We start from the raw sequence: 25,816 nt of genomic DNA, 5'->3' as shown, positions 1-25,816 counted from the left end.
ACTGGCATCACCCTATCCCTTAAGAAAAGGGTGCCTGGAGTGAGATCATGGTCCCTCATTCCTCTGTCACCATACTGTTGTTGTTGAGCCAGTGACTACAATGGTGGACTGTAGGCCTGTGCGTATATTTGGGAGACATTGAGTTTGACCTGGTTTTCCATTGCCACCAACCTGTCCACGGACACAGTCAGACACCGGCATCCTGGAACTAGCATGTGACCGATAACATTGGTGGATTCCTCCAGCCATGGAGTCAGTTTCCCAAACCTGCCTGCATTTTCACATAGTTATTAATAACAGACACCAGGGACACTGCCTGGGCTGAGCAGATTATCTGAGTGCCAGGGACTTGTGCTGTATCTTCCTTATCAATGCAGAGGCATGTGCTCACCAGAATGTACTCTTGAGTCTAATCTAGCTAACACACCCACCAAGGTGTTGGTGTCTGAGTTGGTGGAAATGCAGGAGACAGCCATGCCAGTGCATCCTCTGGGAATCTGTGACTTCTTTCTTCAAGGCAGAGGAAGACATGTTGGCTGAAAGGACTGCTGTCTTCCAGGAAGATATTCTATGGTGCTCACAGACGTCAAGAGGGTATGCGTAGCGATGTAGTTCCAACAGCTGTTAGTTGGTGCAGATGGAAGAAAGCTGGTGAGATGTCTCAAGTGAGTGATTATGAAACATGGAGGTGGATGGCAGTGGGCTGGGGGTAAAGGTTAATAGTTTTGGGGGGATGTAATGGAAGAGAGCCATTGAGGGAAGATGTTGCATTAAACTGTGGTTGCAGTAAACCATGAGCTTTAGTACTAGGTATTGGTAGTATCAGAGTTATACACAGTGTGGAGTAGCAAAGAAATGGTGGCACTTACCCATGTGGATTGCAGAAGGTCATTGACATTCACAGCTTGGTATTTCTCTGGTACCAAGAGTACCACATTGAACTAGGTGGCAACTTCAGAGCAGGCTAGTCAGGTCTGATGGGGTGGTCTCCTTCGTCAGTCTGCATGAAAGGGAACAACCTACTTCTCCAGTACCCTGTCCACCAGGACCTCCAGGTCCCTGTCAGCAAATTGCGTGCTGATATGCCCCAACAAGCAATGGGGTGATTCTTCTCACGTTGCAAATGTGAAGGGTTTTCCTGGCTTGCGGTATTTTGGACTGTAATTTAGCTGGTATTTAAATATGGTACCTGTGCTGGAAATTCTGGAATGCCCTGGCAGGGGTGAGCCCATCTGTCACTAGTGAGCACACAATCAAGTGAACGAACTGCAGTAGGGGAATAGTGAATACATAATAAAGTGAGCAGTGAAGAATTGGTGAGGTAACCTGCAGAGAGACAGCTAATGGAGAGAAACCTTCCTTGAAAATTCACTCTTGATTTTTGGTGAAATTCAGCTCTGAATCTTCTTCGTAATAAGTTTAAGCCCCTGACTCACGTACAATTCACATCTGCTCACCACAAAATGCTGCGTGGGAATTCAGTTGGTACACCTCTCAGTTTGCATTTGAAAATACTTCTCTTAACTCAGAGGGAGTTATATCTTGTGCCATTTTTATTCTACAAAATCAACAAACCTCTCTTTTGTGAAATTTGTGAGCTTTAGTTCTTTAGCATCTTTAATTCAAATTGTTTCTGTGGAGATTCAAAAAGCCTATCATTATTAAAAGAGATTTAACAATTAATATATTTGTTTTTATAGATCATGGATTTAGAGTCCCACCTAGTTTTTCGCTCGGTGTAAAAAATTTTGTATCTTTTCTTGGAGATTTTTCCAAACATTGTTGTGCCTTATCATTCTCAGCTACATTTCTTCACACCATTAGTCAGCGATATGCTCACTTCTGTCGAACAACTTGATAAAGGCCTCTTTCAATCCAAATCCATTGGAGTAATAACATGTTTAAAACTCAACTTAAGATGTTTTACTGTTGGAAGTTCAAGGTAGAATTATAAGAACAAGATTTAACTTGAGAGGTGCAAAGAGACAGAATAGGGGCTAATAATTATGTAAAAGGTGGACGTTTTATCTCATCAGTACCTGTTTGCCCTGCAGCCATTCATGCATGTGCTATAATGCTGACTATTTACCAGCTTGCACTGTCCTTCACTAAGTTTAGAGATCCATTATTCAATATAGAATTACACATCATAAGTTATAGGCTGTGGATCTACTTTCAGCACATATAGGTAATATAAGCTTAGTTACAGGAAGTTGGCGCCCTCAGGGGTTTTAATGTATCTGGTGTGTAACGTGGCTTCTTGTGAGATCAGTAAACGTCTGGAAGGTTTCATGTCCAGTCGAGAATTTGTTTAAAATTTTCTGGTTGAACTCCTCATTGTTAGTCTCTTTACCACATCGACTGGTCTAAAAAATCTTCCAGATCTTGACATTAATTAATCAAAGTTTGTTCATGCTGTTTTACAGTAGTTTACTATTTTATTTCCCATGTGTGGTTCATGTCGATTCGAGCTAAATTACGCCAGGTACTTCAGGGCAAAATATTTTTCATAAAGCACCCATACATATCTTCTCAAAAATTGCTAACCCATACTATCTTATACGAAAAATGTAACCTCAAAGCTCAGATAGCGTAATCAATACTCACTCGTCTCTGGCATGACAAATGAATATAGCATTACGTGTCAACATCATTACCTTTCCCTTGGGCTGTCAGCAATACTGGCTGCTCAGCAAAATCTACTTGTTATCACAATTTTCAATATATATTAAACAATATACACTGTGAATGTATGTTACCAAGGTGCAGAAGGAAAGAATTGCTCTATCTCAACTTGCTATAAACTGGAGGTCAAATGGTAATTGTATGAATATTGCATTCCAGAAGTCTGGAACTGGAACTGCATAGCTGAGGAAAGTAAACTGTCAGAACTTTGTTTTCTTAGATTTAATTCTGTTAATACAGAAATATGTTTGACTGTAACCTATCGACAAAATTCTTCAGACAATAGGCAGTATCTATGGCCACATCACACTTTGTATTGATTCAGTTTAGTTTTCACCTCTGAATTAGTGAAAAACCACAGCAGGTTTTGATGTGTGCACTCATTGTAGCAATAATGATTTTCTAAGTATAAGTATTGTGAAAATAGAATTAGAATGTAAAAGCTTTCTCATTCTTTTCTGAGCTGTCATATATTTAAAGATTGTTAGAGATTATTTAGTGAAATCTTTTCTCGTGTTTTTTTTCCTTCTCACATTTGTTTCAGATATTACCAAGCAATGCTCCTGGGAAGAGAAGGAAGGCATATATCCTAATCATGGGCCTGTTAACTGTAAAATGTAGGAGCAGATACAGGCCATTCAGCCCATCAATTCTGCTCTGCCATTCAATTAGATCTTCGCTAATCTAATAATCCTCAAGTCCAATTTTCTACTATTTACCCATACCCTTGATTTCCTTACTGATTAAAAATCTGTTCATCTCAGCCTTTAATATACTTAACAACCTAGCCTCTTCAGCACTTTGCAGTAAACAATTTCACCAATTCATTACCCTCTGGGAGAAGAAAGTTGTCCTCATCTCTGTCTTAAATGAGTGATCCCTTATTCTGTGATCATGCTTTCTGGTCCTAGACTCTCCCACAAGGGGAAACACCTTTCAGCATATAGCTTGTCCAGTGAAGAATGCCACTACCACTTTTCTAAAGTTACAACTTATGCCTTTAAATAACAGCTTTAATATAGTGAATACACAATAGCATCTTTATAATTAAGCACAGGGAAAATAAGAGCTAAGCCAAGAACATAGAAGGTAGAAGGAGTGGCTTAAAACTTAATTGAAGTTATGCATTTTGAAAAGATTTTTTAAAGAGACAGCCTAAGGGACAGGGAGACCTAAGAGAGGGAATTCAAAAGGAATAGAAGCCAGACCACTTCTTGGAACTTTGGAATGAATTGTGGTCTCTGATTATCTGACTCACTACCATATTAAACTTCTTCGAATATACTGTATACTGCTCTTTACTAATACTGCAAATTTGAAGTTGAGAACTCACTACACAATTAATGTAATTTATTATCTATAGAGGTAACTTCAGCATGCAAATTATATTTAAGGCAATTTTGTGAGCACATTTTAACATTAGAAGAATAGAATGCTGTTTCCAGAGATGAAATGGTATTGAAGGGGATTTTCTGTTGTTGACGGCCCTACAACTCTTAATTTACTGTTTTAAGTATTCTTAGTGATTCTGCATTCACTATTTTCTCTTGAAAGTTATTTTCTCTTTGTATCTTTATGCCAATATCTGTCTGGACTTGGCCTGCACAGGAGTCAGGCTTTTCCTGCACAACACAGGTTATGATAAAGATATTCTGAGTAATTTAAAAAGTTGAACAGCATTACTTTGAATCTTCTTCATATGAATAATTCTTCCATCTAGATTCTTTCTGACCTTTCTGAAAGACACTCAGTCATGCTGGAGGTCACTCCAGCCAAATAGCAGTCCTTCATGTGAGGGGTCAGAGTGCCACTGATGTCTACAGATTACTTGACCTTGGAAGACATTTCTAAACCTGATCCTGACTTTATCTGATAACCAAATACACATATTTCCTGATTGACAGTGAGCTAAAAAGGCAACAGTGGGAACAGTATTTAATTTTTCTCCCTTTGCCCCAAATTGAGCCACCACTATGATCAAGGCAGCTGAAATCAGATTACTGGCACCGACCAGGGATGGAATCTCAGGCTCTCCAGAACCATTGAAAGAAATTTTTCAAGTGGTGTTAATTTATGAAGTATGAATAAAATAACGTTTGACTAATTTTTCTCTTTCAGGGTAAGAGAGTAGCTGACATTTGCAGCCAGTTTGACGTGAAGCATATTGTGTTCAGTGGGCTTGAGAATGTAAAGAAGCTGACTGATGGAAAGCTGGATGTGCCACATTTTGATGGGAAGGGAGAGATAGAAGAGTACTTCCGTGAAATTGGTGCTCGCATGACAAGTGTGAGAATGCCCGACTACTTTGAAAATTTTCTTCACGTGTTTAGACCTGTTAAGTCAGGCAAAGAATATTATGTTTTAGGTATGTTATTTGAAAGCTTAAAATGTTGTAATACTGTACAGTTGGTATTATAAGTAATATCATTTCTCGAGTTTTCCTCAGTTTTCCCTATCCTGAAGCCACAAATTCATTTTGAGGTTAGTTCCATGAACGCCAATAGGTCCCAGCACCTAAATGGGGTTCATTATGTACAAATCTAGTCAATTAATGTTGGCAGCCTATTAAGTCAAAAGGGCAAAATGGCCCAAGTCCTTTCATTTCATGGCATCTTATGTACACTTATCTACATTCCTTCAGGAGATTAGAGAACTTGACATTGGCTAATTTTTTTCCTGATTAAAGGTCAATGCCAACCATCGTCCTGGTTGAAATCAGCTAACTCAGTATAGACTGGGGAGTTAATCACACGTTCCTGATCTGTGGTGCAATTACTCCTTGAGCCATACAATGTGAAGTTAATGCTTTGTCACTGACTTTTAAATGTGAACTTCAAGTCAGAAATGTTCTTTTGTTTTTGATAATGCTGATGTATTTGCACAGTGTTGATTTACACCAATATTAATTCCATTCTTTTGGTTCAGATATATTGAGAATTCACATTTAAATAATCAAGGAAGATAATTAGGAAATTGAGTTATTGAGAAACCAGTAGAACAGACACGTTTATTTCATTTTTAGCAAGCCTTGATATTCTAGTTTCAAACTAAATTTCATTGTAACTTGTGGTAAGAGAAAACCTTATAGTTAATTGAGTGAAATTCCTTATAGAAGAACCTAATTAATTGATTAGTTATATTTACTGATTCAAAAAGCGGAATTCCTACTGTTTTTAAAAAAAGATGGATAGCATTGCTGCCTCACAGCACCAGAGACCCGGGTTCAATTCCCGCCTCAGGCAACTGTCTGTGTGGAGTTTGCACATTCTCCCCGTGTCTGTGTGGGTTTCCTCCGGGTGCTCCGGTTTCCTCCCACAGTCCAAAAATGTGCAGCTTAGGTGAATTGGCCATGCTAAATTGCCCATGGTGTTAGGTGAGGGGGTAAATGTAGGGGAATGGGTCTGGGTGGGTTGCTCTTCGGAGGGTCGGTGTGGACTTGTTTCCACACTGTAAGTAATCTAACTCTAATCCTGATGTATGAAAGTGAGAAGGGCAGTTGAAATTGAGACAAATAACAGTAATCAGTGCAAACATAGGGAATGCTGGAGAAACTTAGCAAGTCTGGCAGCATCAGTGAAGAGAGAAACAGAGTTCACAGTTTGAGTTCTGAAGAAGAATCTGAAGAAATCATGCCAGTCTCAAAGTATTAACTCTGCTTCTCTATCCACATTACTGCAAGACATGCTGAGTTTCTCCAGCATTCTCTGTGTTTGTTTGACTTCTGGTGTCCACAGTATTTTGCCTTTAGCAATAATCTGTTAGCTTTTGTTAGATTTCATATTGCACTTTAGCATGTGTTTATTGTCAATTTGTTTGTTATCAAATCTACTTTTGTTATCTATCTAAGTGATTTAATAATCAATTTCAATAGATATTCCAATGGGAGGAGTTCCAATGGATGGAATGTCAGTAAAAGACTTGGGTGGAGTTGTGCTGGCCATCTTCAAAAACCCTGAAAAATATATTGGGAAGGGGATAGGTCTCAGCACTGACAAACTTAAAATTGAGGAGTATGCTGCAATTATGTCTCGACATACTGGAAAATCAATTCAAGATTCTAAGGTGGGTTTAAAAAATAATTTGCAAGTTCATTGGTCAATAATCAAAAGGAGCATCTACATCAATCTGCAGCCTGTTGGCCACATATGGTTGCTGAAACTTTGCCAATGTTGTACCTATGTTCTATTTGAATGATATTAAATGTTCTTTTTGGCCTACCTAGTAAATAAATTCTGCATCAGAACATCAAAGTCTTGGCTTATAAGCAAATTAAGAGATCATAGAATGACAGAATCCTCTAGCAGGGTGGGGACCATTCAGCCCATTCATGCCTGTGTCAAATCTCTGAAAGAGCTACCTAACTCGTCTCAGATCCACATAACCTTGTACATTATTTGTAGCTTTCAATGTGGTTCTGAAGTGCAGGACATGCATTTTGAGGCCTATTAGCACCAAAAGCTTGAACACTTTTTCAGATAAGCACTGATGGTCAAGCTTAGAAGAAAATGTTTATTTATTTTATTGTTTTAAACTCTCTGGTAATGTTTGATATTGTAAGAAGTTGGGATTCATTTATTCTCAGGATGGGATGATACGGCAAGGCCTCATTTCTTGTTCATCATTTATTGAAAAGGTGGTGCTGGGCATATTCCTTGTGCTAACCACAAGGGAACATGACATTCACCCATTGGCAGAGAAGGAATAGTGACATATTATGTGTGACCTGCAGGGGAGCTTAGAGGTTTGTTGTTCCCATGGTATTGCTGCTTTAGTCCTACACAGTGGTGAAAGTTGTGGGGCGGAGATGTTCTATTGAATTAACCTCAATAAGTGGCAGCAGTCTTCCTTTAGATTGTACAAACTCCAATTATAGTGCATCAGTAATATTGGGGGGAATTGTTGAGTTTAGTGATGGGACACTAATCAAATGGACTTCTCCTTTTTGAATGGAGTCATGTTTCTTGTGTATCATTGTGACTGTTGAGTATCTTGTGTTATTGCTCAGTGACACATGTTGGATATGGGAATACAGTTACTTGAAAAACTCAGAGGTTTATTAATAGTGTAGAGCACAACTTGCAGTTAGAAATAACTATGTACGTAGCCTCCTGCTGGACTGCACATGGCAAATAGTTCTGTGGTTTGTATCCTGATCTTTGGCTCGCTAACTTATAAAGCTCTTAAAGTAACACATATCTAAAGGCAATAATACAACAGCTTTTTTACAGTAGTATTATGTACCTGACAATGCTTCTGACTTGGTATTAAAAATGATTAGAGATTCAGAAGTGAACGACTTGCCAAAAAGCATCCATTTTCTGCTCTCCTTTTGTACCCCTGCTATTAAGTATACAGTGATGGCAGTGTTATTGAAAGTTAAAAGGAGATGGCTGTGGTTGCTCTTGTTTGAAACGGTCATGTTCTGGCTCTTGCCTGCTGCCTCTTGCCAATCCAAACCTCAGCATTATATGGTAGAATGGCATGGGTTATCTTTTTGTCTGAGAAATTCTGAATAGAGCTGATCGGTGTATAATCACCAGTGACCAGCACTACACTTGACATTTAAGCAAAAGAAAATCTTACACTTTAGCAATTAAAGATGCTTATCTGAAGAGCGCCAGTCATGACATCCTGGAACTGTAGTGACTGGCCTTTGACATCACAGTGATCCTTCTTACTGAAAGCTACGATCACTGGAAAATGTATGCTTTTATCTCCATTTATGTCAACTTTACTGGAGTTCTTTGATGACATACATAATTGAATATCAGCAACAACTCTTGTGTGTCCTTTGGGATTGCATATTTGCTTCCACGCACAGTTCAAGTGCTATCATAAAATTCTGCTGGAATCCAGTGACAGTATAGTGGTATTGTAAGTGGGCTAGAGACCTAGAGTAATGCTCTGAGGACAATGTGCTCAGTTGCTACCTTGGCATCTGGCTGAATTTGAACTCATCAATTAAGTAATGCTGGCTGTGAAATTCTCATCGATTGTAATAAAAACCCGTCTGGATCATAAATGACCTTCACACAAGGAAAAGGACATGTTGTTATGTTTATCACTTTCATCTCCCTGGGAATTAGATATTGCTGCCTATGGTTATGTCCAGTATACTGTGCATGAAAGAGGAAAAGATGCTTATAAAGTGTGGGTCAACATGTGTGGATGATATGACACATGTAGCTGGTAACACGTGGAAGGTGTAAGATGTGGCTGAGGTGTGCAGCAGTGCAGCTCAGATGAAGCTATGTAGCTGTAATTGAAAGAGATTGTATTGAGCAGGGTTTGAGGTTCCAGCAGCCAAATTGGTGGGTTATGGTACCTGTAAATATGTTTACTTGATTATTCCTGTGAGGCTGTTTTATTTCTTGCCTCCAGGGGATGAGACTAAAGTCCTATGGACCGAAGGGTCTGTTTCCATGCTGTACATCTCTATGACTCTATGACACTTGCCTTTGCGATGTTTATCTGGTTGGCCTCTTAGCTTCCTGTGATTAGATGACATCTCCCAAATCCTGCACCATAGCCTCCAGGAATATCTCAGTGCTCAATCTCTACATAGTGACACCCATGAGTCTTTCCCAGGTCAGAATTGGTTATCGGACTTCTGTTCATAACTGCTGATGCCAGAATGCTTTAAGAGGTGTGGGTTGCCTTTAAGTAAGTAGTGGAGGTTAAACTTTCACTCTTGCTGGCCTCTGACTGTTTTGTTCCCCCATTCAAGCATACAGATGTTGAGCAATGTATTTAGCTTTGGTTACACATGACCATCATTTAAACTAACTGAGATCACAATTTGTTGCCATTTTTGAGACCTGTCCAATTTCATAGTCTTTATGTGTGCACCCTGAGCCCCTTCAAAGCCATGGTAAATTGTGTAATTTGAACCACACTCATGTAGGTAGCTTATTTCAAATAGCTGTTATTTCTCTGGGTTATGCAACTGACCCAATTGTATCCAATTGCTTGAATCAATCTTCCATCAGGTATAAAGCTGCATTTCTTTCAATAGGACTAGCATATAACTGGAATGCATGTTCATTGTGAAGTCCTGAAGAGCTGTTTCATATTCACCTCCTGAATCAGGATATACAAGTACTCATTGATTTCTCTAAAAGCTTTTTTGACAAGAATGTAATTTTTTTTCTAACAGTCCAGTCTTGATTTTAGCCAGGTTCTAAGCACAATGTTTTTTTCTTTAGTGAAATGGACATGATCTTAGGAATGTTCAAATCCACGGTTGTGCAGTGTGAATTTAAAATCAGTTCTAAGTACTACACAGCTTTTCTTGCACTGGATATATGTGTAGATTTTACAGAGGTAATAAATTCCCACTATTATTTCAGATATCAATCAAGGAATATGAGGAACGGAATTTTCCAGGAGCCCAAGAACTTGCCAAAATGTTCCAGTTTTATATGAAACAACCTGATCGCAACAAGGATCTGACTTTAATGTTAAATCCTGAGGCACAGTCCTTTGAAGAATGGATGTCAAAAAACAAGAATGCTTTTATAAATGACTGAATGCCAAATTTAATTTTTAATGTGGCTAAATATACTCTCAATAATCATCTGAAAATGAATTCAGACTAGTATCAGACATGTGTTATTCTGTAGGAGGTATTAAATAAGCATTTTTCTTCATTTAACATCAGACAAGCGTACCTTCAATCATTTAACTCGAGAGTATTCAGTGTCTCTGATTTCTGTAGTTCCACTATTATTGCTTTCATCTGTAACAGAAGGATCATAAAGGTCTAAAATACCTTTCCTCCTCTCTACCTTGATTTATTCCTTTAAGATATTCATATGTATTAGACCAAACATTTGCCTTAATCATCTGGTTTAATATCTCCTTAAGTAGCTCTGTGATATATTTTGTTTTATAGTGTCTCTTAGGTGGTGAAACACCTCAGGAGATTTAATCATCATCTTAAATGCATGATTTTGTATATATGGCATATCATCAGCCAATCAATATTTTCTGTGTTTCATGAGTCAAACCTTTTTTCTATAGTATAAAGTAAGCACTATTGTTCATCTGGGGTCAAACGGGCATCATTTTGTGTCTAGTCTCAGGTACTTTAATAAAGTGCCACATGAGAAGGTGTTACACAAGAAAACATCAAATGGAATTGTTGGGGGACTTGTAAAATAAATATTTGTAATATCACACTGACCAAAGACTAAAAGGTGAGACAGCTTTATACCTGAATCATGAATAGATGGTCCCATGCAAGAGCAAGGAAAAAGAGAGATGAGCTGAATGGAGAGTCAAGCCCAAGGGGGCAGCCAGATCAGGCCGAGGCTGAGAGGGAAGTTAGGGGTGGGGGAGATAGGAGAAAGTGAGGACTGCAGATGCTGGAGATGCTGAAAAAGCGCAGCAGGTCAGGCAGCATCCAAGGAGCAGGAGAATCGACGTTTTTGGGCATAAACCCTTCTTCAGGAATGAGGAGGGTGTGCCAAGCAGGCTAAGATAAAAGGTAGGGAGGCAGGGGGAGATAGGAATGGAGGGTGAAGAATTTGACTTGGAGTGGGAGTGGGCAAGTTGTGTCAAGCAGGGTTGAGGAAATCGGATTGGCTTGGGGCCAAGGAGGAATTTGGGTCAGAAATTTGGGAGCCACTTAAACTTGTGAGGTATTGATCCACATTAAGAGAGAGGCTTTGAGATGGTTGTAATGTCATCGTTCTGGTAATAAAGAGAGCAAGGCTAATGCCCCTGAGTGATGGGTTTAAATTCGACCATGGCTGTTAAATAATTTTCTATCTGTACCTGAGATGTTCACTAATCCCATATGCTGTAACATCACCTGCTAACCTGCTGTGTGCACAAGTAGCCAAGCATCTTTCCATTTATCCTTTTCAATTATTATTACTCTATTTCCAGTTGCACTTTCCAGCTTTGAGTTATCCTGCCAGCCCCAAATTTTATTTTATGACCTAGGTAGTCCCACCACTCATTAACCACATCATAGATTTAAATATTTTACATAGTTACTGATATGGCCAATTATATATCTTACCAATATTAGGTTAACCGGGTTTCTTTAATAAATAATAAAAAATTTAAGTTATTTTAAAACAAGATTTAATCAATGAGGTACATAATGCATTAATGCATAGTTTGGAAAATGAAACCATAGATATTTATCCTTCTAAATAATCCCACACAAATGTAACAGTTTAAAAAATGCTTTCTCTGCAGCAACTAACTTTGAATATAAAACCACTTTGACCAAAATCATTAATTCTTGAAGGAATAAAGGTTAAGATATGAAATGTTCAAGATGGTTTTCAGTTGACATCCTGACACATGTAGATGGGTGCCACTAAAGACTGGCAATTTCCACCAAGACTTTTGCAGATGTAGTTTGTTCAGGACATGTCACGAAGGATGCATAGAGACTTTTCAAGAGAACATCAGGATCAGACTTTCCATTAGCACACTGGACCGAAGAATTCTCTTAGAAAGGAAGAGTCAGGTAACTTGTTAAAAGTCTCAGTAGGCTATAACCCAACAGAACTCCAAACAATATCCAAAAAAAAACTCCTGACTGCCATAAACTCAGGCATGTGATTTCCAGTTTCTAAGTCCAATTACCCTAAACCAGGTGACCTCAAAAGAGTATCTTTAAAACAAACCCAATGTATCTTTTTATTGAACACTTTCTGTAAAAAAGTTCAGGTACCTCCTCAGTCTTTTCAAATAAACCATCTCCACAATCCTTTAAACATGAATCCTCAAAAAGAAATGTTAATAAAGAAACTTCTTCATAACACGGGTAAAGGTAGTTTCAGGTGGTTTGCTGCTCACACTCCTCCTTCCTTGTGCATGTACCTAGTGATTAGTGGTAGAGGATACACCAGTGTAGAATATCTACAGAAGAGGCACTGTCTTCGATAACGCGAAAGTTATTGCAGAAGTAATTTCATAGTTTTAGGCTAACAGGTGACAGATTTTAAAAAAGAAACAAGGAATTACTTCTTTCAAAGAGTCTGGAATTCACTACCTCAGAGCGAAGTGGTTGCCAGGATGCTAAATAAATTTAAGGAAGGGATAGATTTTTAATCTAATCGGTTAAAGAGTTAAGCCAGGCAGGAAAGTGGAGTTGAGGCCAAGATGAAATCAACCATGATTCTATTAAATGGTGGAGAAGGCTCAAGGGAATGAATTATTTATTCCTGCTCCTGGTTTTTATGTTCCAATCACAATAGGTACAATTATATTTGAGCAGACATAGTTGCTAGGACCTTAGGGAGCTGATACAGATATCTCTACTCTGTGAAAACTGAATAAAAACTCCTTGTCGCCACCTACAGTCTGTATGATACTCGCAGAATGGGCGGAGCCAATCTAAGATATATATTAACTCCTTCAGAACTATTACCTTATACAGCATTTACTTTATTTTTATATTAATCTTTTATCAAATTTTGGCATCCTGGAAACACTAACACTATTGTTTTGCCATCTATCACTTCTCTTGATCTGACTGGCTACTTGGGAGGGTATTTAAATGTCAACTACATTGATATGGAGTCACATGTAGGATAGCACAGATAAGATGGCAGATTTGCATTAGTGACCAGTTGGATTTTGATGGCAATTAATGATGGTTTCATGGTCACAATTACTATGATTAGCATTTTAAAATCCAGATTTTGTTCATTTAATTTAAATTCTGGCAGCTACCACATTGGGATTTAAATACATGTTCTGGCTTGCTAGTGCACTGACGTCACCACAATGTTACCATCTCCCTCAATTTGTACCTCAATAACTTGACTTCTAATTGTAATTTGATCAGTCATTTCTGCTTCTTTAATGCCTTTGTCATCATCATCCTCCTCCCCCAAATATGCTTTTGTCTTCTCCGTTTCATGGAGAATCTTCATTGTCAGATGCCAACAACTCCTCCTCGTCACCTGCACCACTTTGATGAAAACCTACATTATGGGACAAGCTGTTGATCTCATTTATATCAGCTGCATTTTCATTTGGGTAAAACTGATGAAATGCATGCATACATTCTGGATAAATCTTGTCCCAAGCTGCATGTAATTTTTATGATTGGATTTCACCCTAAGTTTCTCTAATAAGCTAAATAAAATATAGCGCAATTTAACATAACATTTATGCATATAGCATACTGACACAATAAACTATTTAAAAACATTGTAGGCTGTAATGGCATATAGCAATGCAAGGCTGTACAGTACTATATAATTCTAACTTAATCAAATACCTGTATAGCACAGCATATACTTTGAGTGAAAATTTATATGAGAGAACCACTGACTATACTGGGAAATAACTTCAAAAATTTCCTTTCTTTTGTATTGTATGTCCAGGATCCCATGTGCCTTCTTAACTATTTTCTGTACTTGACAACTTCAATAGTTTTTTGTGCACATCGCTGCAGGTATCTTTGTTCCTTCACTCTGTTTGGAATCATCACCTTCATTTTACATTGATCATCCTCATTCTCTCTGGCAACTGTAATGCATTGCACATCTCTGCACATCTCTGCCACATGCACATCCATTCTACCAGTCTGTATATGTCCTCCTGACCTCTACCACGACCCTCCTGACAACACTTATAGGTTTTGTGTCAATTGCCTATTTTGAAATTGTTCTCTGTGCTCTCAAGTCAAGATCATTAATATTCAGTATATCAAGAAAAGCAGGGGGTCCAAATATTGACTTTTTGGAATCCCCATTGTATGCCTTCCTCCAGTCTGAAAAACAACTTCACCACTTCTTCCTGTTCCATATTACTCAGCCAACCTCCTCTCCATTCACTGTCCCTTTTGTTCCCTGGGCTTCAGCTTTGCTGATCAGCCTAATTTGTGGCATTTCGTCAAATACATTTTGGAAGTTAACCTATGCCATATTGTTTTCATCCCCATGGAAACCAATTACATTTCAAAAGAGACATGAATTACCAGTGACCTACTCTCGGAAAGGCTCAACAAGGTTTCATATTTTAAGATTGGTACTGGAATAAGTCAAATATAATTGTCATAAATTTTACTTAGCAGGTAGCTAATAAATTAATCTGCAGAAAAGGTATTTCCCTCTTGAACTTTGCAAAACAATGGAAATCCCAAGGTCACCTTTATATAAAACTCAGTGGACATGTAATCCTAAACTTAAAGTCCAAGCGCTTCTGGCATTATCAGAATCCATTCTCCCTGCTCCACCTACTCCCAATGTCCTGTTAAAACAAGTATTCTTCACTCAACCCTTAGAGCATAATTGAACAAACTCACACTATAAGCTACAAAATGTAATATTGTAAAACAATCTTTGAAAAACCATCATTGAGTTAGTTCGATTGTTTGCACTTACCTCCTCCACACCACCCTGTTCAAAGAGGATTGGTGCTTGAAACTCAAGCACTGTATTTTCATTATGTTGTTTCAAAGCTGATGAGAGTGGAGGAAGGTACTGTGCTGAAATTCCTGCAATAGCCGAGGTTTGTTAAGGAAGTGAGTTACAGACTGTAGGATTTTAGTGTGCTGACAACATCGTTTTAAAAATAATTAATAAATAATAGCATTGAAATTTGCTACATTTTCATTGGAGTACTTAATTCATAGAATTTCATTATTAATATTAATGATTGATATTCATAAATCTTCAGCCATCTTTTACACTTCTTTCTGCAAGGTTGGACCACATGTTATCAACTGAGAGGTGTTAATAGTGTGGGAGGCATTTGAGAGATTGTACTGTTAGAATGTGTATTCGAGTTACAAATAAAGACAAATACCTCACCTGCAACCATTTCAAACTCTTCACTAAGATTATTAAGAATTTATTGTTCTCTGTACCAAACTGTATCACTTCACACTTCTGTGCATTAAATTCCATTTGTCACACATATACCCATTTTACCATCCTGTCTATTTCCTCTTGAAATCTATGACTACCCTCCTTATGGCTCACAATACTTACAGGTTTTGTGTCAGCTGCATATTTTGAAAATGTTCTCTGTGCTCTCAAGACACCATTCATATTACTAATTGCAGCAAAGGAAGCACATCTTTTATATAATGCTTATTAAAGCTGAGGAAATAAATATGCTAATTCAAACATCACTCTTCAGATTAATCATTTGTGATTTTTGAGAATGTCTGTTGTTTAAAACTGATTTCAATCATTAATAGATTTTAATATTTTTTGTTTAAAATGCAATAGACCAGGAGTTCCTAAAGTCGAGGTCAGGACCCCAAGTAGGGTTATAAGCTGAAATGTTAAGGTTGTATCCTCTGAGGCAACAATAAACAACATGCAATCTTTGTCAGAGTTATAGCAGCTGTATCTACAATCTAATATGTCTCTGCTCTCTCAGTTTGCACTGAGGATTCATGACAATTTTCAAGCTTTGAAATGGTGTCACAGTAGTGTAATGAAACACTGCACCCATAACCATGGATTCCTGTTTGTCAGATTTAAATTGCACCAACAATGTTGACTGCAGTTTCCTTTTAAGATCTGGCCTGACTTTTCAAGATCAGGCTGGCTGTCGTATGTGACCAACCAGGCCTTCCTGTTGTACATAAGTTGCAGGTGGTGTTCAAGAGCAAACAGCCGTGCGGAAGCCATTCAAGTCAACACGACAGTCAGCTGAGGTGGATCTCTGTAGGTTGCAGCATGGTCCAACTCAATTTGAATAGGAATTGCATTTTTCGAATTGTGATTCCCAAGCCTAAAAATTAGAGGCAATCAATTTCTCGAATAGGCCGAGTGGTATTGTCACTAGATTATTAGTCTAAAGACCCAGGTAATATTCTGGGGATCTGGTGTTGAATCTCACCATGGTAGATGGTGAAATTTTAATTCAGTAATAATCTCAAAATAAGACTTTAATTATTTAAGACACTAATGCCTTTTGGGGAAGGAAATCCACCATCCTCACCTGACCTGGCCTACATATGACTCCAGACCCACAGCAATGTGGTTAACTCTTAACTACCATCTAAGCATTTAGCGATGCGCAACAAATGCTAGTTGAGTCAGTGCAGTCAGTGCGCCCACTTCCCATGAATGGATTAAAAAAATATTATTTCTATGTATCCTTGATTTGTCCTAATTGTCTACATTACACTCAACTATTTACAGATTGAGGCGAAAGTGAGGACTGCAGATGCTGGAGATTAGAGTCGAGAGTGTATTGCTGGAAAAGCACAGCAAGTCCGGCAGCATCCAAGGAGCAGGAGAATTGGTGTTTCGGGCAAAAGCCCGTCATCAGGAGAAACATCGATTCTCCTATTTACAGATCTTATATTATGCAATTATTAAAAATAGAATAACCCATATTTATATAACGCCTTTAATGTGATACAACGGCAACAATGTTGTTTCATCTTTAACCTCATAGCAAGTTTCAAGGTGAATCATACAAGCTTTGTAAACCAAGCATATGATATTGAACCAAATATGGTCTAATGACCAAATGTTTGGTCGACGGGATAGGTTTTAAAGGAGAGAGTGAGGTAGAGAAGCAGAGAGGTGAAGGGAGGATATTTCAGAGCTTGGAGTCGAGATAACTGAAAGCAAATGATATAGCAATTAATATTTAAGACACATGAGGCCACAATTAGATAAGCATAGATTTTTTTATTCACTCGTAGGACAGACCAGCATTTACTGTCTGTCCTTAGTTCCCTTGAGAAGGCTGTGGTGAGCTGTCTTCTTGAACCAACACAATCTATGTATTGTAGGTAGGCCCAGTGGTGAACACTGCTTCCTCACAGCGCCAGGGACCCGGATTTGATTCCAGCCTTGGGTGATTGTCTGTGTGGAGTTATCACATTCTCCCTGTGTCTGTGTGAGCTTCCTCTAGGTTCTCCGGTTTCCTCCAACAATCCAAAGATGTGCAGGTTAGGTGAATTGGCCATGCTAAATTGCCCATAGTGTTCAGGGATGTGCAGGTTAGTACATTGGTCAGGGGTAAATATAGGATAATAAGCTAGGGGAATGGGTCTGGATGGGATACTCTTCGGAGGGTCGGTGTGGACTTGTTGGGCCGAAAGACCTATTTCCACATTGCGATTCTATTGAAATGCTCCTAGGGAGGTAATTGTAGGATTTTGACCCAACAACTATGAAGGAACGATGAAATATTTCCAAGTCAGGAAGGCAAGTGGCTTGGAGGGGTGCTTGCAGATAGTGGTGTTCCCATGTATCTGCTGTCTTGTCCTTTTATAAGTTGTGGGTTTGGAAATTGCTGTCTAAGAATCTTCGGCGAATTTCTGCACTGTGTCTTGTAGATAGTACACACTGCTTCTGCTGTGCATCAAGGTGGAGGAACTGGATGTTTGTGGGTGTGATGACAATCAAATGGAATACTTTATCTAGGATGGTGTCAAGTCTCTTGAGTGTTGTTGGGGCTGCATTCATCCAAGCAATTGGGGAGCATTCCATCTCATTCCTGAATGTTGCCTTGTATTGGTGGACAGGCTTTGAGAAAAAAGGAGGTGAATTGCTTGCTGCAGTATTCCTAGCCTCTGACCTGCTGTTGTGGCCACAGTATTTGTATGGTGAGTTTAGATTAGTTTTTGCTCAATGGTAATCCTCAGGATGTTGACTATGGGGGATTTAGTGATGATAACACCTTGAATGTCAAGGGGTAATGTTTAGATTGTCTCTTGCTGGAGAGAGTATTGCCTGGCATTTGTGTGATGCGAATGTTACTTGCCACTTGTCTGCCCAAGCCAGGTCTTCCTGCATTTAGACATGGACTGCTTCAGTATATGCGGAGTTGTTGAGGGTTATTGGGTTACAGATGATTACAAAGATAAGAAGGGACAAGGCCGTGGAAGAATTTGGAAACCAGGATGAAAGTTTTAAATTCAATGTGTTGCTTACTAATGTTGGTCAGTGAGGAGGGGATGGAGGCTGGTAAGAAAATGGGATTCCCTGCACATGGACAAGTATGGGCTGTGTTGTTTTGGAAGACCTCAAATATATGGAGGGCGGAATATGGGACACCAGGCAGGAGTGTGTTGGAACAGTTAATTCTTGAGCCAATGAAGGCAGCAAGAGGCTTTCAGCAGCAGATGAGCTGAGGCAGAAATAAATTTTGGCGATGTTGCAGAGTTTTAAGTAGACAGTGATAGTGATAATGTCCCTGAATGGTTAAATAAAAGTTGATCCTATCCTTCTCAATGCTCTTATCATTGCTGTTCAGTGACCCCTAATGGAAGTATATGGACATTAGATGATGTGATAAGACAACTTGGTGAAGGTGGATTGAATTGCTTGAGAACATTCATTGCCAGCGATCGCTCGTAAATAATAACTTTGTGGGTCAAATGCCATTGTCATACCACTTGTAGAACCAAAGGAAGAAACTAGTAAGAACAAAACTTTGTGGGATATTCTCAGCTTCATCTCTTGGTCAGTCAACTATCAAGGAGAATTAACATCTTGACATAGAAACTGCTCAATGTTCACCTCTGTTGATTTTATGAAAATTAATTTGGCCTGTTTCTCTCATGAGTGACTTGCAGGTGAAAATGAATCCTATTGGGCAGAGGTGAAATTGCTGAATTTTTAAAAAAAGTTCTGATCAAGGTGACAAATAGAATCGAAGGACAATTTCCTGCATTTTGCCATAGATGGTTGAGTATAGATATTTATCTTCGTTGCTTGTGAACTTAGCAAAATCAGAAGTTTTTACATGGCAAAATCTTAAATCTTTGAGTTTCTGGGATGCGTTTTCCAATATTTTTAGCTATTGTTGAGTTGTACACTGTGTTTTGCTTATTATCCACGAATTCAGACTTCTACTTGAAATCAATGTGATATTTCCTTACTTACGTTTTGGTTTTCCAGATATTACAATTCTTTAGTTTCACGAGTTTTGTTTTGATTTCAGAAAACAGAATTTTGCTTTTCCTGTAATTCTCCTGTTTTTCACTTCCAAATACTTCCAGATCATAACTGTCCAAGTTCAAAGAATCATTCCTGCTCACAACATACCCGATACGTGGCATAAATTCAAATCTTCGTACATAATCTAAAGGATGAGGCATTTATTGTTAACCGCCTCAGCGTTGACACATTGACATCTCCTGTTGCAAGATGTTTGGTCCCAGGTCACGATTGACTATTGCTGTTTCTCTTTGTTTCCCTTTCATCCTTGGAATGTTTTTCTATTATTTTTCCTGCATTTGTCCATGAAAAACAAGGAGACGCACATAAACACATGGAATTCATATTTTTACAAAATATTGCAAGAAAAGAAAAATATAGGAAAATGATTTTGCAAGGTTTTTTTTTGGTGGGAAAGTTCACTGAACAGATTCATGATTGTTATCTTGACCATGAATTGCACAAATGAGGTAAAGTTGCATTTTGGTGGAAATTGTTGCTAGTGCTCTCATGCAAATAAAGAAGGAACGTGTGAGAAAGAACTGTTTTCCCAGAACAGTTTTAATCTAATAGGAACATAGAGGAATTTTCCAGGCTGGTTTCTCCTTAAACTCTACTTGTCTCTCCAGCAGATTACATAGTTTTCAGGGTGGAGTGGGGAGTATCAATATTGTGCTGCAAGAAGCGACACATTAATGTGACAATAGCATGATAAACCAATGGCACTTGCCCTCTCCATCATTAAATTGGTCAAGTTGATTTCTTTCCCTGACATAATCTGTCCTATTTCCCTTCCATTGAGCGGACAGTACACTGTGCTGTGTTATACTGATGATTTGCAACTATCATGCTGTGATATTTATATTAGCTCCAACATAATGTCAAAACATGGGTCACATAGCACTGAAGCATTCAATGAATTCTTATTACAGCACTTTGTATGTACACATGTACAATATAATCACAGATCCGTGAGTGTCTGGGCTCAAGCTAAGGAAGTTAGGTGTACTGGAGCATAGTTCCATCAGCATGAGATGATGTACAGGACACAGCTCAGGGAGATAATGATTGAGAGCTTTATACTATTAGGTCACATGACATGATAAAATGAAAACAATATGTGTATGTGCTTTAAAGGTACAACATATATCTGCTATGAAGCTTAACACAACACCTCTGTCAGGTAAAAATTGAAATTGTTCACTGTAAGCCTGGAGACATGATGAATACATGATCTCTTATGGTGCACAAAATCTGTAGTGTCATTTCTAGAAAATATTTTGAAATTTAATTTTTTTAAAATTCTCAGAGTCTGTTGAACCAGAGTTTTCATTCTTGCCCCAACTTTAGCATGTTTACCCAGTAAGATACAGGAAAATGCTTGTGGCACAAGGTTTGTGCTGAAATATGAAATCCTAACCAAAAAATATATTAAAATGTTGTTACGGATCTCCACTATATCTTCAAGCTCAGTTGGTCCTTCATGCAAGCAGATATTGATGATTCATGCATCCTACGGTGCTTGTCACAACTCATAGGCAATGCCTTTGCACTATAGGACTGCAAGGAAATTAGCTCTCTCAGTCAAAAGTTAAAACAGAACTGTAGTGACTTGGAAGATTATTCTTCTCAGCACAAGGCTTTTACTATTCAGAAGCAAGGACTCGGGTCAAAGGTTGGTGTTAATACATGACTAAAATGTAGCACTTCTGTTTAAAATTTAGCATGGCAAGCTTTTTTTTAATTCTGCCATGCTATTTAAGAGGCTAAAAATCACTCACTGAAATACATTCCTGTTTAACTTTGTGCAGCTGTTATAAGATGTTAATCCATTTGTCTGTCCTTTGCCAAGCAATTCAGTTCAAGTATGGACATCTTCAGAGATTTCCTTAAATATGTGTTTAATTGAAATGGAGTTTTGAACTGTGCCCTGTGTCTTTCTTTAAAGCCAAAATAAAAAGGGTAAATTGTAAATTTTAAATAAAAATGGAAAATACAGATTTGTTTTGACCTTTTGGGGAAAGGTTCAAACCACTCTTTGAATCAATTCTACAACACATAAGAACAATATCAATGTATTTCTATCTCTAATTTTCATAATTTCTAATACTTAGGAACTGCCACGTAATGTAATTTTGTTGCTGCACCACATAAGGACCATGTTATTAATGTGATTCACTTTTCGTCATTAGCTATTGTTATCTTCACACTTAATGTGAATGGGTCATTTACATTTTTCTCCCCAGAAGGTGTTGAATCTCACTGCATGCAATTCCACAGACACACAGCTTTGACTAGCAAGTAAATGTCAGCAGGAGATTTGAACAATGCAAGGATTCACAGCCAGCCTGCTTCTGTTCACACTTTACTATTACACATTTGAACCATTCAGTCATAATCAGGAATATGTACTCTTGGTTGATGTATCATTTACCAATCCTATAGAAGTATGAGCCAATTGTAGCACCTTCAAATGCTAGTCAATGGAATCAGTTGCAAATGTAACTGCTGTGCTATACAGAGGAACCTCGATTATTCGAAGGTCACAGGTGGGGAGTATTTCATTCAGTTAATTGAATGCCGGATAACATAGTTTAGCTAAGCATCAGTACCTTGAGATCTTGCCGGATAATCCAGTTCGGATAATCAAATACTAGATAATCAAGGTTGCTTTGTATATGGTGATTGTAATGAGGTCAGTCAGGTGGAAATGATAGAACATGAGTTCCTTGATTGGGAAAATTAATCTGTTTCAATCAGGGAGCCCTGGCTGACAGGTATAAACAAGAGGGTCAGACGTTCTGTACACTCTGGGAGGTGGCTCTGAGGGAACTGGGTCAGTGGAAAGGACTTGGTGATGGGATATTGGCTTTTGTGGGGTTATTTCAGTGGCAATGAGAGTAAAGCATGCTCTTGAAGAAATTCATTCACAATAGTCTAATTTAAATTGGGATAAGCATATCTGGTATGAGGTTGTTATTTGGGAAACTTGATTCATTCGATCCTGCCATCGCAGACTGGGCCCAGTATGTGAAAATAATGTGCTTTGTTTTCTGGCAAATGACACTGGGGCAGATAAAAAGCAATGAGTAATTCTCCTGATAGCTTGTGGACCCATATCTTTTTTTGGTTATTTGGAGCCTAACTTTCCCTGAAGCACCAGATACTAAAACCTTTAAACAATATTACAACCCCAAGATTCCTTTAATTCTGAGATGTTATCAATTTTACACGACAATTAGAGATCCTGGAGAATCCATATCTGCATTTTTGACTAGGTTAAGACAGCTGGCAAATGCATGGGACTTTAGTTTAAACCATAATGAGATGCTGAGAGACCGTTTGTATATGGGATTAATGATGTAACCACACAAAAGCACCTACTAGCTGAAGCCCAGCTGGATTTCAAACAGGCACTACAGCAGGCTTTGGAAAATGCAGGAAGTGGAGCATATGATTTGCAGAATATTCTGATGGAAATGGACATCCTAGCCAGTCTGACTGAGCTTGGGGAACATCACTTGGGTGAAAGCAATTGCATAGCCTCACTCAGGACATATCCTGAACAAGGGGTCCCTAGGTCAACCCATAGCAAAACCCAAAAAAAGACAAGACTCGACCAAATGGTTAAAACTTTCTTCAGGATCTAGGCTGGCAAGCCAATGCAGTTGCTGCTGGTATGTGGACTTGAGACAGCAGCAGAGTCTAACTAGACCTAAATTGAATAAGAGAACTCATAGGCCAGTATCCAGGAGAGTGCACACCCTGGAAAGTCCACTGGCTCTGATTTTGATGTTGCTAAATATTTCAACGGTTCCAAACCAGATGTCAATCAAAATAAATGACTGGTAAATGGTCACCCTGTTTTAATGGAGGTCAATACTGGCGTGGCCGTTTGAGTGACTGCAGCACCGGTCTTTAACAAAGTTTGCTCTGGTCTACAACCCTTATTTTTGCACAAGACCTCTGCTAGACTGGTCACCTACAGCAGGGGAATCTTTACAGATTAAGGATATAACTTTGGTTCCAATCTCTTATGAGAAGCAGCTGGTTTAGTTATAGAGTCATAGAGATGTACAGCATGGAAACAGACCCTTCGGTCCAACCTGTCCATGCCGACCAGATATCCCAACCCAATCTAGTCCCACCTGCCAGCACCCGGTCCATATCCCTCCAAACCCTTCCTATTCATATACCCATCCAAATGCCTTTTAAATGTTGCAATTGTACCAGCCTCCACCACATCCTCTGGCAGCTCTTTCCATACACGTACCACCTTCTGTGTGAAAAAGTTGCCCCTTAGGTCTATTTTATATCTTTCCCCTCTCACTCTAAACCAATGCCCTCTAGTTCTGGACTCCCCGATCCCAGGGAAAAGACTTTGTCTATTTATCCTATCCATGCCCCTCATAATTTTGTAAACTTCTATAAGGTCATCCCTCAGCCTCCAATGCTCCAGGGAAAACAGCCCCAGCCTATTCAGCCTCTCCCTATAGCTCAAATCCTCCAACCCTGGCAACATCCTTGTAAATCTTTTCTGAACCCTTTCAATTTCACAACCTCTTTCCGATAGGAAAGAGACTAGAATTACACGCAATATTCCAATTGTGGCCTAACCAATGTCCTGTACAGCCGCAACATGACCTCTCAACTCCTATACTCAATACTCTGACCAATAAAGAAAAGCATACCAAATGCCTCCTTCACTATTCTATCTACCTGTGACTCCACTTTCAAGGAGCTATGAACCTGCACTCCAAGGTCTCTTTACACTGATTGTAGTAAAAGGCTCAGGTTCAAGCTTGATTAGGTAAAATTGGTTGAAAGTACAGTTGCAGGTAGGTAGGATAGTGTAGAAGACTTTTAATATGCTTCACTTTATTGGTCAGTGCATTGAGTAAAGGAGTTCAGAAAAGATTTACATGGATGTTGCCAGGGTTTGAGATATATGGAGAGGCTGAGTGGGCTGAAACTATTTTCCCTAGAGTGTTGGAGGCTGAGGAGTCACCTTATAGAGGTTTATAAAATCATGAGGGGCATAGATAGGATAAATAGTTAACTTTTTTTTTCCCTGGGGTTTGGGGGAGTCCAAAACTAGAAAGCATAGATTTAAGGTGAGAAGGGAATGATTTAAAAGGGACCTAAGGGTCAACTTTTTCACACAGCGGGTGTGTATGTGTATGGAATGAGCTGCCAGAGGAGGCTGGTACAATTACAACATTTAAAAGGCATCTAGATGGGTAAATGAATAGGAAGGGTTTAGAGAAATATGGGCCAAATGTTGGCAAATTGGACTAGATTTATGGTCAGTGTGGACGAGTTGGACCAAAGGGTCTGTTCTCTTGTTGTTTATCTCTACGACGTTATGGTAGAGAAAGAGTCACCTAGATTTGCTCAACATTTTACAATTAGAAAATGGGCCGCCTGAATGAAGTCCTAATTAAGTACATGGATGCTTTTATGGAAGATCTATGGACTATCAAAGTAGTCAAGACCACCTTGCGTGTTGACCAGGAAGCAATTCCTCGATTCTGCAAGACCTGCCTCTAGTGATTGTAATGAGGTCAGCCAGGAGGCCCTCTTAAAATATGAGCTCCCTGATGAGACTGTTAATATGGTCTAATCAAGGAGTCCTGGCTGACAAATGTAAACATGATTGTCAGAGCTGGCTCTGAGGCACCTGGATTAGTGTCAAGGACTTTCCACGTGAAAATAAAGGGAGTGTTGGTGATGGGATACCCACCTCTGCAGGGTTATTTCACTATGTCTCGGTATACCTGTAAATGACATGCTCAAGATATGATGACATTCAGTTGTGTGTGGGTGTGTGTTTTCAAGACAGAGATGGATAGATTCCCACATGTTAAAAACATCATAGGATATGATGATAGTTCAGGAAAATGGTTGGAAGATCAATCCTGATCTTGTTGCAAGGTGGAACAGACTCAAGGGGCTGAAAGGTCTACACCTGCTGCTGTTTCATGTGTTCTAAACATATTGTAAAACTTTTTTTTTCCTGAAAAGAATTTTCTTTCACATGCAAATATAATAACGCTGTCTTGTAAAACTTATGTTCTATTGGTTGACTATGAGACTCAGTTACTTGCTGTCAGAAGTAAATCATTTGGGGTTCAGAGATCCGGTTCAAATTAAACTAACCTAAACTAAATTTATCAAACCTGGTAACAGCCAAGCTTTAAATTCAACACAAATGAAACTTGGTTGCGCATTAGGTGCTT

General features: G+C 38.8%; 1 protein-coding gene across 6 annotated transcripts in view; it reads left to right on the top strand.

Moving 5' to 3' along the window:
* The window catches only part of LOC140482022 (nmrA-like family domain-containing protein 1), a 118,830-nt gene that overhangs the window by 63,200 nt on the left and 29,814 nt on the right, over nucleotides 1–25,816 (top strand). For 4 of the 6 annotated variants that reach the window (XM_072578860.1, XM_072578859.1, XM_072578858.1 and 1 more), the window contains exons 3-4: nucleotides 4,804–5,050; nucleotides 6,557–6,747. In XM_072578860.1, the coding sequence (XP_072434961.1) occupies nucleotides 4,804–5,050; nucleotides 6,557–6,747 (438 nt within the window). Of the gene's footprint in view, nucleotides 1–4,803; nucleotides 5,051–6,556; nucleotides 6,748–10,034; nucleotides 10,462–25,816 lie in introns of those variants that run through there. The other 2 variants (XM_072578856.1, XM_072578857.1) reach the window with 1 other exon arrangement.

Source organism: Chiloscyllium punctatum, chromosome 10, assembly GCF_047496795.1.
Source record: "Chiloscyllium punctatum isolate Juve2018m chromosome 10, sChiPun1.3, whole genome shotgun sequence".
Classification (NCBI taxonomy): domain Eukaryota; kingdom Metazoa; phylum Chordata; class Chondrichthyes; order Orectolobiformes; family Hemiscylliidae; genus Chiloscyllium; species Chiloscyllium punctatum.
This window is presented reverse-complemented; position numbering and strand designations above follow the sequence as displayed.